Source organism: Hippocampus bargibanti, linkage group LG11 (genome assembly GCF_051943395.1).
Source record: "Hippocampus bargibanti isolate YZ-2025 linkage group LG11, ASM5194339v1, whole genome shotgun sequence".
NCBI classification, from domain to species: domain Eukaryota; kingdom Metazoa; phylum Chordata; class Actinopteri; order Syngnathiformes; family Syngnathidae; genus Hippocampus; species Hippocampus bargibanti.
In genome coordinates, this window is record NC_142744.1 from 13503618 (window position 1) to 13522644 (window position 19027).

General features: G+C 40.9%; 1 protein-coding gene across 1 annotated transcript; it reads right to left on the reverse strand.

Annotated features, from left to right (window-relative positions):
- Positions 1-720: 720 nt before the first annotated feature.
- LOC148891681 (uncharacterized) lies at positions 721-14565 on the reverse strand. The gene is made up of 13 exons (XM_089007453.1): positions 14429-14565; positions 13766-13856; positions 12579-12788; positions 11305-11406; positions 7513-7663; positions 5790-6079; positions 5440-5547; positions 3129-3276; positions 2756-3057; positions 2562-2669; positions 2101-2242; positions 1914-2021; positions 721-1180 (listed from the first exon to the last, which is right to left on the reverse strand). The coding sequence occupies exons 2-13, from the start codon at positions 13853-13855 to the stop codon at positions 1128-1130; spliced, it is 1812 nt and encodes a 603-aa protein (XP_088863579.1). The 5' UTR covers position 13856; positions 14429-14565; the 3' UTR covers positions 721-1127.
- Positions 14566-19027: the final 4462 nt, after the last annotated feature.

Sequence of the window (19027 nt, forward strand, 5' to 3'; positions counted from 1 at the left end):
ACTGGGTCACCATCCCCAGTTGCCGGTGCACCCCAGTTTCTGAAAATAGCCCAAGAGCACTTGATCGCTTGCATTTTGAACATGCATTTGTCAAGGACATGTTTAGGATGTGAGGTCTCACGCACCCTCCTGTCTGCCCTGGCCCTCCACCAGTACTTGTGGGAATTTACCAGAGTTGCTTGTGCGTAATCCCACTAACAAATGTCAATGAAAACAATTTTCTCTGGTCGGAGAATGAAAATGTGTCTGAAGCTGTCAGAATGAAAAGTCAGCTTCAACTACCTTAACCTTAACCTTGAAGGTTTGGCGTTGCACTCAGAGGCGAGGCAACAGCACCTAGGAATTCATTTCCTTAATGAATTTAATTGTAGCATAATGATTCCCAACGTTGTTTGTTCAAAGAGGACTTTGTAGTTCACGATGAAATATGTAACCCGGCTGGCGTACCCTCCCACAGGCTAAAATTACACACATTTTTCACGATGTACCAAAAGTTAGTGTGTCAAAAAATTCTGGTAAAAATCAAACCAAATTTCTCGAGTTCATTTTGAAAGAATCCATGGAAAGTTGAGTGGAACCCTACTGAAGTTTTTAGAATAAAAACACAATTGCTTTAAAATGTTGATTGATCTGAAGAGAGCTTTTTGGGTGTGTGTCATAAATGACTGAATCAATAATTTTCCCAGCCTTGAATAAAGTCATATCTGAACAATGAAAGAGTAAACTCATAATTTCAACTTTATTCATGCTGTTTTTGGCATCCATAAATACTTTACATTGCTTTTACATAACAAATGAACACATAACAAATAAGCGTGACTCGGACTGGGTTTCTAACTCAAACAGTACAAACTCTTCAGACCAGATGCATCTTAATCGAGTCTGAGCTGCCTTCATGGTGACTGCCCCCATCAGACAAGCCATCGTGGCTCCACGCAAATCTCCCGTCCCACGAGGGCTTCTCACAAAGTTGAAGTGGTCCAAAAAAAGAATACATGAACATGGATGAATACAAACAGAAAATGGTAATGGAACACCCGATGTGTTGTTTTCACAGGCGTACAGCGAGCGCTGTAAATGTCTTCGGAACCATCGGCCTCCTCGTCTGCCGCTTTCCTTGACTCTTGTTAGCCTCGGAGTGCAGCTAGTAGCGCGATGAGGCTCAGCAGGATCAACAGGGCTGTACGAGGGGGAAGAAAGTTGACAAGAATCTTTCAGTAATTTCCTTGTGTGGAATCGGACACCTGACATTTGCATTTCTTCTGGTAAGACTGTCTACGTCAGGGTAAATTCCGAACAATGCTGCTAAATTCGAGAGGTATGCTATCTGCACTGCTTGGTATGCTAAGGACACTTCTCGGTATGCTACCGGCACTGCTTGGTATGCTAGCGACACTGTTTGAGGTGTGACCTTCTTCAAAGTTTCAGTAGCTTTAACAATGAAACTAATGGAGAATCTGACTGACAGACTGCAAAGCAGTAACACGTGTTGAATTCTTGTATCATATATGAACCCCATATGGATGGTGATCCTTGTGAGGATAAGCGGATTGGAAAACGAATGGATAGATGTATCGAGCTAGCTTACAATAAAATCATCCTTTAAGTTAACCCTATCGTGCACCCTGGAGCCCGATAACATGGTAAGCAGTCCATTGTAGTAACTGGTGTCCCTGAAAGTGTTAATGAATCAATTACCGCCCAAAATGAATGAAAAAAAAAAATCACAATGAAACTTGGCTAAAAGAATTATGAAACTGAACGACCTCAGTGAGACCAGACGAGAACCCTTTCACCAGAACATGATGAACGCCACAGCCCCTCATCAACAGAAAACTGCTCCAATGAGCAAAACACCAACACGAAATCCTTCCCCAGACACGAGACAATTTATATTGCACTCTTGGGCTTACCGTCACTACTCCTTGCGGCCCGGGCACCATTTTGAACTATAATAGTGCCAGTGGGTGAGGTGAGGTTCACCGTCTGCCTCAAGAGTACGTTGAAAAGTCCAAGAACACCTGCAGCGAGATGACGAACAGTTGAAGACCTTCCAAAACACTTCTTTTCTTACTTTTGGTTGAGCATGTTTCGACTTACCTCCATTCACTGTTCCATTGCCCAAGAGAACATCTGCCAGGGTTCCGTTGGTCTCCCTGACTTCCACACCATTTAAGTTCAAGATGGTGAAGTCGCATTGGATGGTCCTGTTTCTAACGTCAATGGTGATATCGCGAACGCTCTGTTGGAAGAAGCAGGTACATGCATTTGGCAAATGGTTGTTTTGTAGCAATGGATGTGAATGGTCTGGATTATGTGCTCTGGTTAAGTGTCTGACTCTGCTAGGCAGGGGGTCTCCTCAGAAAGGAGCATTTGTAGTCATTGACATATTGATTGTTTGGGAACTGTTGTTTAACTTAAGTAAACTTACTGTAGGATATGTTTTGGGATCATTTGAGGGTTTGGACTATGGGGAAGTTTGGGTGGGTTATCGTTCAGGGTGGAGAAAAGAGAAATTGTCGTTATGTGGGGTGATGGCAATGGTCAAGTGGAAACCTTACCCGTTGATTTGAAGTCAAAGTGAAATCATTGTTGTTTCTGGTGAATGTTCTGAAGAAGAATTCCCCAGTGTCAGTGTCGTTTCCGCAGGCGAAAATGGAGCTTGTACCCTGTGAACAAATGGAGGGGGAAAAAAAATTGACACTTTGATTTTCTGCTCCCTCTCTAAGGTTTTTGATTTGTCAGTTTGTCCCACCTCTGATGCATTCCGAGCCAGTCCGAGTGCGACATATCCCGTGGAATAGCCGCTTAGTCTGGTGGTCAAATTGAAAACGTTGGTATTTAAGACCGTGACATTGCTTGACATGAAGTGACACATGGGGTCAGTCGAGGGGTCGCAGTCTTCTGGCGTCTCCAAACATAGATTTTCTGTGCCGCAGCCGTCCCGGGTGAAGTTCAAAGGTGACAAAACCACTGGATTGACAATGATGTTCGCTGCGGGGTCTGTGATGTCCAAAGGTCCACTGTTTTCAACAATGGTAAATTCACCAATCTCAGCTAGGGGAGAAGAAAGGTAGATCTAAGAAATGTCTTCCACATGGCCAATGGGTTTGAGGTTCTCACTTTACCTCCATTTATAGGTCCAGTTCCCAACAAGATGGTGTTGAGGGTTCCGCTAATAAGCTGTCTGCTCATGGCTGTGGCGTTTATGCCGACGATGGTGAAGGTACATTGGATGGTTGAGCCAATTGCAACGCCCTTGATATCGACCACTTCCTGTGAAGGAAATATGTTGACGGATTGAATTAAACGGAGGATACATGTGGTTTGGAAGAGGAACCAAAATGAGCCGTTGATTTCAGAAGTTGGGGTTTTCAGTCGCGTGAATCACACTTAAAGGACAACCGACACCATTTTTTTGTTTCCTAACTGACATCAGAAAAATGTTTTATCGCATCTAAAATACCCAAAACACGCAGGCTGATATTTTTAGTCAAATGCAAAACACCAATAAAAATGACTTAAAGTGTCCCAAAACTACTTCAAAATGACCCCGGAAATGTCGAGTTTCAGAAGGTCCCGCCCCCTTGTTCGTCACGTCACGCCGGGACATCTTGGCTTGCTCTAGAATCAAAACAATGGCTTCAGATTCGGAGAAGCTGCTTTCTTGTGACTCATCCAGTTATGAATATGATTCAAATAATTCTGAACAGGAAAGCATACATTTTTACAATGGATTAAAGAAGTTATTCCGTGTGATTTTGAGGCATCAGGACTGAAATGTAGCGTCCCAGAAAATGCACAAGATGGCGGCCAAGCTCCGTTGGAAATGGGCTGATTTGTCCACTGGGATTTTGTGTCAACTAGTATCAAATAGTAAAAACCGCAAAATGCATTGTGTGTCGCTTTCTCGGTCAGGGGCGTTCCAGACGTGACGTCACGTCAGGCATCGTCATCAACTCGAAAACAAGACTTCCTGAATATTCAGCGTGAGTCTTAAAATGTAAAGTACAGCGATATGCGGTGGAGTCTTTGTAAAATACGCTCAGTAGAAGTCATTTGAAGTGATTTTACAAATTATCGACACGACTTGTCCAGAGGACAAGTCTCCGGACAAGTGAGCTTTGTCGCCATTTTCTGCCTCTTTTTGTGATACATTTCCCGCCCCCAGATACCTCAAAATGGCATGGAATAAATTCTTTAATCGATTGCAAACATGTATGCTTTCCTCTTCAGAACTAATTGAATCATATTCATTATTGGACGAGTAACAAGAAAGCACATTCTCCGAATCTGAAGCCATTGTTTTGATTCCCGGGCAAGGCAAGACGTCTTGGCGTGACCTTCTGAAACTGGCCACTTCCGGGTTTAAATTGAAGTACTCTTTAAACACTTTAAGTCATCTTTATTGGTGTTTTGCATTTGATTAAAAATATACTGCGTGTTTTGGGTATTTTAGATGCTATAAAACGTTTTTCTGACGTCAGTTAAGAAACAAAAAAGTGACGTTGGTTGTCCATTAAAGGACAACCAACGTCTCAGGACAAGTTGTGTCCATAATTTGTAAAATGGCTTCAAATGACTTCTACTGAGCGTATTTTAAAAATATTCCACCACATATAACTATATTTTACGTTTTAAGACTCGCGCTGAATATTCAGGAAGTCTTGTTTTTGAGTTGGTGACGAGTCCGTACGTTGCGTCACTAAAGGAACGCCCCCAGACGGAAAAAAAGACACATTGTAGATTGCAGCAGTCCTTCCATCACGTCAACGTATTTTGCTGTATTGTTTGGTCTGAAAACCTCATGTTGCACCCAAAAGCCGCCAGAAGAGGGTGTCCAAGCGCCATTTAAGGAATTTATCAGCCTGTGGAAACGGTGGTGGCCACTGGAGGTCGCCATTTTGTTCCTCTTTTTTTGGCGATCGTTTCTCCCCAATGTTGCCTCAAAATGGCACAAATAAATTCTTTAATCGATTGCAAACATGTATGCTTTCCTCTTCAGAACTATTTGAATCATATTCATAACTGGATGTGTAACAACAAAGCATATTCTCCTAATCTGAAGCCATTGTTTTGTTTCACTAGCAATGCAAGACGTCTTGGCGTGACGTCACAAACTGGGGGCGGGACTTTCTGAAAATGCCCAATTCGCAGCTCAATTTTTGCAGATTTTGGACACTTTAAGTCATTTTTATTGGTGTTTTGACTTGACTAAAAATATCATACTGCGTGTTTTGAGTATTTTAGATACTATAAAACATTTTTCTGATGTCAGTTAAACGAAAAAGTGACGTCGGTTGTCCTTTAAGTCATCAGTTTTTAGGATTTGGGACTTGCTTGAATATTCAACTAAGAATTGTGACTTGCACATCAGTGACTTATTCTCCCGATTGGTGGATTCCGATTCAGAATATGGAAGGAAATTGGAAGCCTCACCCTGTTCACTTCAGTGAGTGAATTGTCGTTGTTGTTCCGGTCCAGTTGACGAAATATAAACATGTTATCACTACTGTTTCTTCCGCAGATGTACAGATTGGTAACACCCTTAGGAGACAAAAAGAGAGTTGTGGTGGGATGAGGTGCGGTCTTGGTTCCTAGTTTGCGGTGTAAAATGGTGGAATTGTTGGATTAAAATATCTTTATGTCAACAGTTGACAAAAATAAATTTTGGCAAACCCTGTTTGTAGTTGGGATTCACATTATATCAATCTTGAAAGGTTTTTTAAAATCATTGTAATCTCAGCCCATTTGTTTCTGAACAATCAACCATTCTCAGCGTGCCTCACCTGTGACGCATCAGTCGTAAGTCCCATGCCGATGTATCCGTCGGACTGTCCGGCGAGCTCTACTGAGATATTGAAGGTTCCGCTCTCTGTCTCGGTGGTGTCCAATGATGTGAACAAACAGTTGGCGTTGGACTGAGGGTTGCATTGGCTGGGCGACCTGACGCACAGTTTGGTGTTTCCACATCCGTTTTGACTGATGCCCAAAATGTTTGGGACGATGATGTTGCCTGGCGCGTTGGTAAGGTTCACCCGCATGCTAGTCAGAATGGCTGTGAAGTTCTCAATGCTGTCTGAAGAGGACGGAAGCAACAAGTACTTAGACATTTTGAAGTATCCCCTCCTAGACACAAATCTCTTGTTTTAAACTTGTATCAGATTTTTTTCTGGCTTTAACCAGATGTAAGTGTTTTTTAGAATGTGGATATTGTGATGGTGTAAAGTTCATTATATTGAAAAGAAGAAAAAATTAATTGATGGATTTGGGAAACGGTGGTTCTTTGTTTTGCAATCATATCAGCTAGCAATTTCTACCGAGTGGCAATATAATATTCTTGATCATTGCCACAAATTGCACTAATTGATTCAGTAAGTTTCTCATTTTGAAAATGATCAGAATTTGGAGACCATGAGCCTTTTTTTGTTTGCATTTTGAATAAATGGACATGAAATTTGGATATATGATAAATTACAAAATTACAGTTTGGGTAATTGCCATAAAACGTCTGTGTAAGCTCTCAGTCGTACAGGAAACTTCGTCAGCAAATTGACGAAGTTTCGTGGATAAGAAGCGAAACGTCCAACACCTTCAAAGAAGTACAGATGACGGCTGAAGAAACATTTTCATCGATAATTGCCGTAAAGTACTTTTAGTGATGGATTGGATTAGATTAGCCTTTATTAGTCTCGCAGTGGAGAAATTTTCATTTCACAGCAGCAAAGTGATGAAAGTAAGAGGAAAGGGAAGAAGTAGAAAAAAATACAGGAGCTTCTGGAAAGGCAGCCACTCTTGCGGCGCCGTCTTGAAGTTAAAATAACAAAGAAACTAAATGACAAGTAATATGACAACACAAAGACACAGACAGTCATTCAATCTTAAGCACTTTTTGCACCCTCTTTGTTGTATGAAGCCGTTCTAGATGAAAGAGGACAGGATCGAAGCATCCTTTTCACCAGTGGATGAGGGAAGTCATGGTGGAATGTGCACGTCTGCTACAAGCTAAATGTTGAAAGCAAACACGAAACTGTAACTTCCATTAACGAAAAGAGATTGTCTCACATCTCCCGTCCCACATAAATCTGCTTCAATTCCAAGCTGCGACAGTCCCACATACACGTTAGCGCTCTGCGCTGACGATGATGGAAAGATTGGCTGACTTTGTCAACCACAGCCTTTTTTTTATGCTTTTTACAAGTTTGCCATTTTGAAATAACTACTTTCTATTGGCCACTGGCATATTCAGAGCAATGTTGATATTTTTTTCCCTGATGATGTTGGAAAGTCCTTTTTCTGGGAAACTCATTGAATGTGGGATCCCTACGAGAAGCATAAGCTTCACAAAATACTGAACAATGTGGTTTCTATTGGATGGCAACAATATCTTCCCTGTCATTCTTCAATCCCTCAACGTTCCTGTGTGGAGTTTGCATGTTCTCCCCATGCCTGCGTGGGTACTCCGGTTTCCTTGTTTATGAACCCATCTGGGTGAGAAAAGACATCACTTACTGTTGTCATTGTTCACCATCGCTTCTCCCAGTACGACAAAGGCTGTGGTCCCGTCCATCATCTCGCCCATCATACTTGTGTTGACATTTGGAATGAGGAATTCACATTGAATGAGGGTTTCTAGCAATCTGTACTGGATCTCCGTTGTGATCTGAAGGCATGACAAGGAAACAAGAAATTACTGTCAACTTCCGTTCCCTTCTTAAAAAAAAATCTTTGTTTGTTGTTCATGCACACTGAACGAACCGCTCGGAGGCCTCTACTGCAATGTAATCTGTGTTGACTTTGTCGACTATTTATTTTTGTTCTATTGTTATGATGAGAACCCGACGTGCGTAATGAAAAACAAGGAGACATTTGGAATCCACACCAAAAATGCATCAATGAAAAGGTTTCTTCAGCCGTCATCTGTACTTCTTTGAAGGTGTCGGACGTTTCGCTTCTTATCCAAGATGCTTCTTCAGCGAACTAAAGTCTTATTCGGGGGTCGGGAACCTTTTTGACTAAGAGAGCCATAAAAGTAAAATATTTAGAAATGTTTTTCAGCGAGAGCCACGCGCACATGCAAACCCTCGCGTGCGCGCGCACACGCGCACGCGCGGACACTTTTAAACAAAATATCAGAATTCATTATTTAAAATAACTGTGATAGTACTCACTGTTAACATGAATGGTTTTCCATTCCTCGTGTTTGGTAAAATTCCAGGCAAACGATCGGAATGAAATTCAATTTTCCGGTCCAGAGGCGGAGTTACTGCTAGCTAGCCTGCACACGGCTCATAAGCTTCCACACTTGCTATCTGCAATATACGTCTCGCAGAAGTATGTCGATGCTAACGTTAACACGGGGCTTGTTAAAATGTCACTGACATTCGACTGTTTCATCGATGGTATCGCCGTTCAGAACATTTTCTCTCCTCGGCGTCTTGCTGGAGCTCAAACACTTTGAAAATATTTCAAAAGGAACAGGCCGAGATTCCCCCGTGCACGCCCGCATTCGGTGATCGAAAGCCGGCTTGAAGACCTCCGCAGACGCCCGCTGTCACACTTCCAGGGAGGCTGCGTCACCCCCCAGCTCATTCCACCCGATGCGGTTCCCCGTACACCCACCGGTGTATTCACGCTGAAGTGCACTCGTTGGGCTCAGTTAAAGGGGCGTTTACCTGTTTCAACATGACGGCCACTATCATCCAATCAACATGGCGCTTTCGGCCATTCTAGGTCAGTGTCATCCAATCAAAATTGCGCTTTCCGCCAACTGCAGCCCCAACGGGAAAAATGAACGGTGAAAAAAAACGACGAAACGAAAAAGTAAATACATATTTTAGTTTTATCGGCGAGCCATATGCAATCATCAAAAGACCCCTGGTCTTACTGGTAGTTTCGGCCATATATATATGTCCCTCCCTCCCTGTGTGGAGTTTGCATGTTTTCCCCGAACCCGCGTGGGTTTTCTCCGGGTCCTCCGGTTTCCTCCCACACTCCAAAAACATGCATGGCAGGCAGATTGACAACTCCAAATTGTCCCTAGGTGTGAGTGTGAGAGTGACTGTTGTATGTCTTTGTGTGCCCTGCGATTGGCTGGCAACCAATTCAGGGTGTCCCCCGCCTCGTGCCCGAAGACAGCTGAGATTGGCTCCAGCAACCCCCGCGACCCTAATGAGGAATAAGCGCTACGGAAAATGAGATGAGAGATGAGATATATGTCCCTACTGTCCAGACATGGCGGTGCCGGACACTGCTATGACAGGTCCTTGCTCTCAGGTTGGGGGGAGCAGTGGACTACTCCCCTGCGGCTCCACTGATAGTTCCTATTGGCCTGACTAACGACTGGCCTGATTGCCCTATTTGCTCTGGTATCACCTCATCAGTATTCCTAATCCTATTTTGCCTAAGTATGCTGTTGATGAGAAGGTTTCTTCAGCCGTCATCTGTACAAAAGTGAAGGTTTCGGACGTTTCGCCTCCTATCCAAGAGGCTTCGTCAGCGAACTAATGTCTGACTGGTCGTATCGGCCCCATTTATATATCCCTAATGTCCAGACATGGTGGCGCCGGACACCGCTATGATAGGTCCCTACTCTCAGGTTGGGGGGGCAGAGGACCCCTCCCTGTGGCCCCACTGATTGTTCCTACATTCCTGACTAACGACTGGCCTATTACCCCCACTCCCACCGGTATCACCTCATCAGCATAACGACCCTCATCAGCATTACGAATGTTGCCTAACCTGTTTTGCCTAAGCAGGCTATTGTATGAACGATCCAAATTGAACCTCACCCCACCAGACCGGTTTAATGAAGGATTTTGTTGTTTTATAAGAATCGCTTCTTTTACCCCACTTTCAAACCATCTATGTTCTTTCGCTAAGATTTTAACCTCATTGTCATCAAATGAGTGGTTGCTAGCTTTTAGGTGCAAATGTACTGCCGATTGAGGTCCACTTATATTATCCCTGCGATGTTGATAAAGTCTTTTTTTGAGAATTTGTTGAGTCTCCCCAATGTACTGCTCTTTACAATTTTCATTCTTTCAATGTATGGAATAAACTACATTACTTTGTTTTTCATTTGGTAGCCTATCTTTTGGATGCACTAATTTTTGCCTTAACATGTTTATCGGTTTGAAATAAGTAGGAATTTTATGTTGCCAAAGGACTCTTTGTAATTTTTCAGAAACTCCTGCAATGTAAGGTACTGCTACTCCTCTCCTTTTTGTATCTTGAGAATTATTGGTTTCATTCCCTATTCTTTCTTTCTGACATTTGTTGAATGACCACTGAGGGTACCCACAGTTCGTGAGTGCTCTCCTGATATGTTTAGACTCCTTTTCTCTACCTTCAGTGCTAGTTGGTATTAGTTTAGCCCTATGCTGGAGGGTTCTGATAACTCCTAGTTTGTGTTGTAAAGGGTGGTTAGAGTCAAAAAGTAAGTATTGGTCAGTGTGCGTAGCCTTCCTAAAGACTTCTGTTTTTAGCGCTCTGTCCTCTTTTATAATTACTTTACAATCCAAGAAGGCTAGTTGGTTCTCTTGAATGTCCTCACGAGTAAATTTAATGTTGAAGTCTACAGAGTTGAGGTGATCTGTGAAGGATTGAATTTCTTGTTTCTTAATTATGACAAAAGTATCGTCCAGATATCTAAACCAGTGTCTAGGTTTTGTCCCTGGGAAGGATGTGAGGGCCTGTTTCTCCATCTCTTCTATGTAAAGATTAGAGGTGATTTAGCGGTTTTATGAAAATCACTTCTTTTACTCCCCTTTCAAACCATCGATGTTCTTTCGCTAAGATTTTAACCTCATTGTCGTCAAATGAGTGGTTGCTAGCTTTTAGGTGCAAATGTACTGCCGATTGAGGCCCACTCGTATTATCCCTGCGATGTTGATAAAGTATTTTTTTGAGAATTTGTTTAGTCTCCCCAATGTACTGCTCTTTACAATTTTCATTCTTACAATGTATTGAATGAACTATATTACTTTGTTTTTCATTTGGCAGCCTATCTTTTGAAAAAAAATGCAAAAAGTGGAGTCAAATTTTGTCGGAAAATTATTTAAACAGCTTGTTCATGGCTTTGCGGGAAAAAAAGTCCCTGTCCTGCTGCCAATTTTTTTGTTGGGGGGGGGGGGTTGACACAGGAACAGGTTTTACAAAAAAAAAGACTGACTAATGGAAGTCGTCACATGCGCTCATTCAATGGCGCTTAATCACAAGACTCTCTAGGACAACAAGTTTCGCTGTGACGACGAAAGATATAAAGGAAGAAAGAAAGAAAGAAAGAAAGGAAGGAAGGCTTACCCTCTCGGTTGGTGTCAGAGTGCCATCTGAGCTTCTTTCTACCGTTTGAAAGACAAAATCCCCATCGCTGTCCATTCCACACGCAAAGAGCTGGGTGACACTCTGTGCGGTGACAACGATTGAAAAGTTCATTTATGCTTTCCAAAACCAAGATGCAAGTCAATCAAACGTTACACCCTAAAAATAGCTTGGTCGAAATTGACTCCATTTGGATTTGAAAAAAATGAAGCGATCCATTAATTTGACCCAGCTTTCATCTCACCCCTTCACCTCATTATTTTGGACCCAACTTCTTTTCATGAGTTCATTTTCAAGAATTTTCTTTTGTTCCCAATTTGGAAAATTAAAAAAGTCTGATAACAATTATCTGTTCATTTTATTTAGTTATTTTAGTTTGGGTAAAAAAAGAAGAAGAATGTTCACAATTCGGCAAATGTATCACCATTTTTGGAGATTTTGGATTTGTTCACATTTTGGCAAATTTGCCACAATTTTTGAGTTTTTGGATTTGTGTTCACAATTCGGCAAATTTGCCACCATTTTTGAAGATTTTGGATTTGTGTTCACAATTTGGCAAATTTGTCACAATTTCTGGGATTTGTGTTCACAATTTGGCCAAATTTGCCACCATTTTTGAAGATTTTGGATTTGTGTTCACAATTTGGCAAATTTGCCACCATTTTATGAGGCTTTGGATTTGTGTTCACAACTTGGCAAATTTGCCACCATTTTTGAAGATTTTGGACTTGTGTTCACAACTTGGCAAATTTGCCACCATTTTTGGAGTTTTTTGATTTTTGTTCACAATTCTGCAAATTTGCCACAATTTTTTGAGTTTTTGGATTTGAGATTGACAAACAGTGGAGCAAAGTCTTTTGGATTTGGTGCTGACAATATTCTGCCACAGTTTCCTATTTATTCCAATTTTGAGAGGGTGCGAAGTTGAAAATTTTAAGAATTCTTAGAATTGGCAACACTAAGCAGGCTGACTTTTCAGATATCAAAACATTGTGTTTGACTGTGACAATATTCTGGTAATGACGAAAAGTAGATTTTTGTTTGTATTTTTTTTTTTACAGAATTTTGTACACCGCTGGGACTGTTGCAAAGATTAGTGATTGCAATGTACACTTTTTTTTAAACGTCAGGAATTTGATAGGGTTGGTAAAAATGTTTTTCATCAGGATGAGATTTCCTCACGAGACATTTTGACATTGAAACTGAGAAACATATTGCCAAGTGACTGAAATTGTTTCATGTCACTTCACTCTCACCGTTTCGAAATCCTGCGTCAATCCGAAGGCGATCGCTCCTGAGGAATTTCCGCTGAGAGCGACCCGCAGGTCAAAGCTATCGGGAGACATGGACGTGTCCCCGTTCAAGGACACAAAGAGGCAGCTGGTGTTGTTGCCCGCAGGGTCGCAGTTGTTTGGCTCCTCCAGACACAGGTTGGTGTTGTCGCAACCCTCGCGGGTGACATTTGCCTGTAGACAACGCACGTGTTTGCCTTTCAGCGTTGTTTGCAAGCAAGTCGGAAAGTTTGGCAAAAAACAAAAACATCTTTTTTTTTTGGCCCAGGTTAAAAAAAAAAAGATTTGATTTGACACATTTCTCGCTAGATCAGATCTGGATGATACATAAGTGATACAATTGATTCATGATGATAATGACCAGATCCACAAAATAAATATTTTTTTTAACATACAGTTGGGTTTTTTTGTAAATTTAAAACAGATTCTTTTCTTACAGACTGTGTGTTTTAGGTGTCACTGTGACACCTAAAATAGATAGAATTAGATTAAATTAGACATCAAGTAGACAGGATGAACTTAATACAACTGTTGTTTTTTTGTTTTATTAATTTCCCCCCCAATATTTTAAATGCATTTCTGGGGGGCTGTATTGACTGTTTATCAGTGTTTAAGACAATTTCTTTGGGTTTCATTGTTTGGATTTTTCCCCCAAAACATTTCAATTGGCCTCATGGCAATTTGATTTTGGCTAAAGTTTTTTGAAAACATTGAAAACAATTTACCGTTTCTTTCAATGACCCTCAATGTTTTTTTTAATCCAACACCATTTAAGTCTAGCAAAATGGATGTGTTTTTTTTTTACGATTCAAGACAGTTATTCTCACTAAGATTTAACTTTTGATAAATATTAAAGATAATTTCATTCCCAAATAAACCTAATGTCAAAAAAACGTCATGTATGAAGCCAATGTGTGATAAACATAACTTAGTCTTCAGTCAAGCCACAATGTGTTTTGGGTTGCAACCTGGATAATTCCTAGTCTTAATGAACTCGACCAACCTGCTTGATAACCTTTGGGGAAAATGCGTCTGTCACATAACCCAATTAAGGGTTGTGGTAAAAATTAAACAAGAGCTTCTGAAGTGATGTAAATACACCTTTTTTTGTAAACATGAAAAAAACCAGAGTGAAGAAGAAGGAAGCAAACCATTGTGGAGTTGTCAAAAGTCAAATGTTCTGTTCCCTGCACGGCAGCAAGAAAAGCCAACAAGGTCCCGACCAGGAGTTGTCGATGCATTCTAAAATGAGAGATGAGGGGGGAAAGAAGCACATAAAATTCCTAACCTGTCAATATTTGCTTTAAGAAAGATCTAAGTCAATACATTCTGCTCATCTCATTAATTTATGACTCACTTTAAATGACCATTTTGATCTCATTGCCATAAAAAAAAAGAAAATTCATCCATTTTTTTTTTTACTGGTCCATATTTTCCCCTTAATCATGATGTAAAGTTCCCAATTAAGGAAATAATGATTCGGTTGCAGATTTTTGTATTACTACACAGGTTGCTATGTATATCAGTTGTGCAAATTTCTGAAAACAATATCAAATATTAAATTCACAGAAAAAAAACATTCCTGAATATAATCATTACATTCCTTCTTTTATTCCAAAAATGTTGGCCACTTTAGGCCAATTCCTTTTGTAGTGTCGATAAAAGTAGAAAAGTTATACAATTACAATACAAGTGACTTCATTTTATACATCTGCAGTCAAAATACATTTCCAGCGCTTGAGTATGTGTTTAAAAAAACATTTCCCTTAGTAAATAACACAAAATGGTCTAAAAGTGAATTTGGAGAGGCTTACCTGAGCCTTGTTCAAACTTTTAAATAAAGTCGTCCTAAATACCGTCTTTTTCCTTTGAGTGGGCGAATGAGTGTGCGAAGCAAGTGCACTCCTTAAATATTCACACGCGTCGCAGATGATATTGCACTAAGGCGTGGCAGCTGAAAGAAACACACCTGCCTGCATGGGCACTTTTTCACTTCCTTCACACGCCACTATGCAAAAGAGGCCTTGAGAATTGACGCATAGGTTTTTTTTTCATTCCGTGTGCAGTTATGCTTACTTTTGGCGGAGTTCTTGTATGGGTGCAGAAATTGAAGGATGAGCGGCCTTAAGGAAGTTTAAAGGATAACCGACATTTTTTTGTTTCCTAACTGACATCAGAAAAACGTTTTATAGCATCTAAAATACCCAAAACACGCAGGCTGATATTTTTAGTCAAATGCAAAACACCAATAAAAATGACTTATAGTGTCCCAAAACTACTTCAAAATGACTTCGGAAATTGTGAGTTTCAGAAGGTCTTGGCCTTGTTTGTGACGTGATGCCTGGACGTCTTGCCTTGCTCTAGAATCAAAACAATTAATGGTTGAAAGTGATCGTTTGTTCCTGGTTCATGGCGGCTCAGGGTGTTGACAGCAGAGGATGGTTAAATCAGCAGGAAGCCAGGTGTTGAACAGAGTAAGTTAGTTTAATCTTGTAGACAGCAGAGACATTGTGGGAGGTCGGCCGAGGAGGGACAGAAAGAAAAGAGGAAGAAGGAAGAAGCCCAAAAGACCGCTGGGAGAGCATTTATAAGACGGACATAATAGGATGTGACATAATAGGATGTGACATCATGTAAAGGAAGACAGGATATGACGTATCTGGAAGTCCAAAATGTAAACAAACGATGTTCAAAGATGTTCGTATAGCGAATTACCCCAACAACAATGGCTTCAGATTCGGAGAAGATGCTTTCTTGTTACTCATCCAGTTATGAATATGATTCAAATGCAATCGATTAAAGAAGTCCTTCCGTATCATTTTGAGGCGTCTGAACTCCAATGTAGCTTCCAGAAAATGCAGAAGATGGCACCCAAGCTCCGTTGGAAATGGGCTGATTTGTCTTCTGGGAATTTGTGGCAACTAGTATCAAATAGTAGTCTTGGTGCAACACACAACGATTTACCATCGTACCCAAAGTACCCAAAAGGCATTGTGTGTCGCGTTCTCGGTCAGGGGTGTTCCTGACGTGACGTCACGTACGGACTCGTCACCAACTCAAAAACAAGACTTCCTGAATATTCAGCGCAAGTCTTAAAACGTAAAATATATCTATATGCAATGGAATCTTTGTAAAATACGCTCAGTAGAAGTCATTGGAAGTGATTTTACAAATTATGGACACAACTTGTCCGGCGTCGGTTGTCCTTTAAAGTTCCCCAAAACTGCCTCTCATGAGCTCAAAACTGGAGAGATTCAGAAAGTCCCGCCCCCAGTTTGTGACGTCTCGTCAGGATACTCCTTCACAAACTGCCTTGCTCCAGAATCAAAACAGTGTCTTCAGAGAGTTCAGGTTCGGAAAAAGAGCCTTTCTTGTTACTCATCCAGTTATTTAGAATTTAATCACGGGGTTAAGAAAAGCATTTGTGTTCGATTCAAAGGAAAGATTGACTGTCAGAATAATACTGTAACGTCCGGTGCTTGTGTTGTGCATGTCACGCTGAGGGGCATTAAAATACGTACCAGGTTTGACGGTCATCGAACTGTCCTCTCGGCGACACCAAAGAGCTCGCTCCCCGTTCTGAAGAATGTCATCATTTTTGGCTTGGAAGAGCTCTATTTAACTTATATACGTTCAACAAAATAATTTACTGATCAGCCTCGAGAGGAGTTATCCATTGCTAACTCCGATTAGCTCCTCGTAGTCCTTGGGCTCTGGTCCGTTGGAAACGGCTGGTTTGTCCGCTGGGAATTTGTGTAAACTTAAACCTTCTTTATGCGTGTTACCGCAATTGGCTGCCACACAACGATTCACCATCGCATTATGTAGTTTTCCTTCTAATTTCGTGATCAACACGGTGTTTTCAGATGAAAAGAAGTACCCAAAATGCATTGTGTATCGCTTTCACGGTCAGGGGCGTTCCCTACGTGACGTCACTTAGGGCGTCGTCATCAAATCGAAAACAAGACTTCCTGAATATTCAGCGTGAGTCTTAAAATGTAAAATATAGCTATATGCGGTGGAATCTTTGGAAAATGTGGTCAGTAGAAGTCATTTGGAGTGATTTTACAAATTATGGACGCAACTTGTCGGAGGTGTCGGTTGTCCTTTAATGACGTGTGTTCTGTCCACCTAGTCATACTTTCTAACTTGTGATCATGACCATCATTTCACCTATCTTTTCCAAAACACTTTGACTGTCATTATTACACTCTCAGCTGTTGTCAAACGAATCCTCAATTACGTTCAACGAGGTCATGTGTCAGGAATTCACAGAGACATCTGGGTGAACCTGACAACATTTCAACTCCATCCTTAACCCTTTTACAAACCCTCGACTATCCGTTTGTTTGTCAGATGGCTTTGTAATCAACTATTGACAGAAAAAAGATGGACGGTAGCCCCACCTCCAAAGTGGTGGTTATGTTCAAGACGGCCACTTGCAATTGATAAAAATACCGTATTTTCGGGTGTATAAGGCACACTGGAGTATAAGGCTCACCAGCAATGGATGGTGTATTTTCAAACTTTTTCCATATACAGTGTAAGGCGCACCTTTAATGAATGACAAAAAAAAATCCACGTATAATTATATAAATAAATACGTTTTCCAAATTTAAGGCACACCACATTATAAGGCGCTAGAGTAGAGGCTGGGGTTACGCACCACTTCTTCTACAGGAAGAAATGGAGTCAGTAGCTGCTGACAGTAGTTGCGAGACCTCAATATGACTTCACATGTAAGGTGCACCTACATATAAGGAGTAGGGTCATTGTTTGAAGTAAATCAAGGCTTTTGGGTGCACCTACTACACTGGAAAATATGGTACTCTATTTAATCTTCCTTATAAATGTATTATTACCACACTTTTTAAAGGTCTTTTAAGCAGACTTTTAAAACTATGCAATCATATTTAAAAATATTTGGCAGACTGATTGAGAGCACAAAAACCGAATTAAATACAAGATATATTTCAACACTCATGTCCAAAGATCGAGATTCTAAAATGATTCTACCGTTGTCGCGTTTTCAGGATATCAGATTTGAAGGGGATTTAACATACAGTCATGTTCAAGAATAACGAGGCTGAGCTAGAAGTAGCTACTATTTTACTTTATGTTCACTGTTTGGTTAAGCGCATTGTTACAGCTGCAGCTGTTATGAATCTTCTTATATATATATATATATATATATAAATGTTTTTTTTTTCCGTCATTATTCGGTACCTTAAATTGAGGCAATCCTGAATGACGTTATCATTCTGATTCCTTGTCGAGGTGTGGCTTGCTATTAGACGCGACTGTCACGAGTTCTTGATTTGTTTTATTTTTTATACATTGTGACAACATTTGGGATGCCATCAAGGCGTCTGACATTGCCAAATGAAAAATACCAGCTGTCAATCAGGACATAGCATGCTAAAAGCTTGCTTTCAGGGTGCGGAGATTCATGCACAAAAGGAAACGGGAAAACCCTCAACAATGACAACCCTTATGTCTCCAAGCAATCATGCATTGCTCTGACGTTAACCGAAAAGGAAGTGGATGAGCAAAAATATTGGACACGTAATTAAAAATAAATAACGAAAGAAAACAAAAACATTCTTTCTGTCATGTTTTCTGAACATGGGAAAGAAATGACTGCGTTATCTTTACAAATACAGTCAATGTGAGTCACTGGGGTCAGCAATACAATGTGACATCACAGAGAAAAAAATTACAAATGGCTCAGATCAGCTGACTGAATGTCAGAGGCACCAGCAGCACGGTCCAGGGACGCCCATGTCTGGTGACTCCAAACTCCAACACACTGATTCAAACATTCTGATTGGGCTTCGAAGAAATTGCTGCAGTGCTGCTCACTTGAATCGGGTGCGTTGGAGTAGGGTGACATTGAAAACAAGCTGGAAAGGGGCCCTCGAGACTTGGGTTGGACACTCCTGCCTCAGACGAAGGGTCTGCCAATAGAACTGGTTTAAACATATTTCAGCAGCCACACTCACATATACACCTCAAACAATTTGCCTTATGCCAAGTATCCGCTTTCTCAGCACCAGACTATTTTTTGGTGTTCAATAAACTTAACTCGTTAACTGCCAGACGATGTGCAAAAAAATGTGTCCACCCCAGTGCCAGGGTTTTTGTCATTGTCACTCAAATTCCAGGACCTACAGAATATTGAATTTTAGGACTACAGAAACATTTAATGCAGCATAACTGAGAGTGGCTGCCTTTCCAGCAGCTCATGTATTTCGTTTTTCTACTTTCATTCCTTTCATCACTTTGCTGCTGTGAAATGTAAATTTCTCCACTGTGAGACTAATAAAGGCATATCCAATCCAATCCAACGAACCTTAGATTCTCTACTTTCACCAGAAAAAAAGTGTTAATTCCTAAATTATATGGGTCTGGAG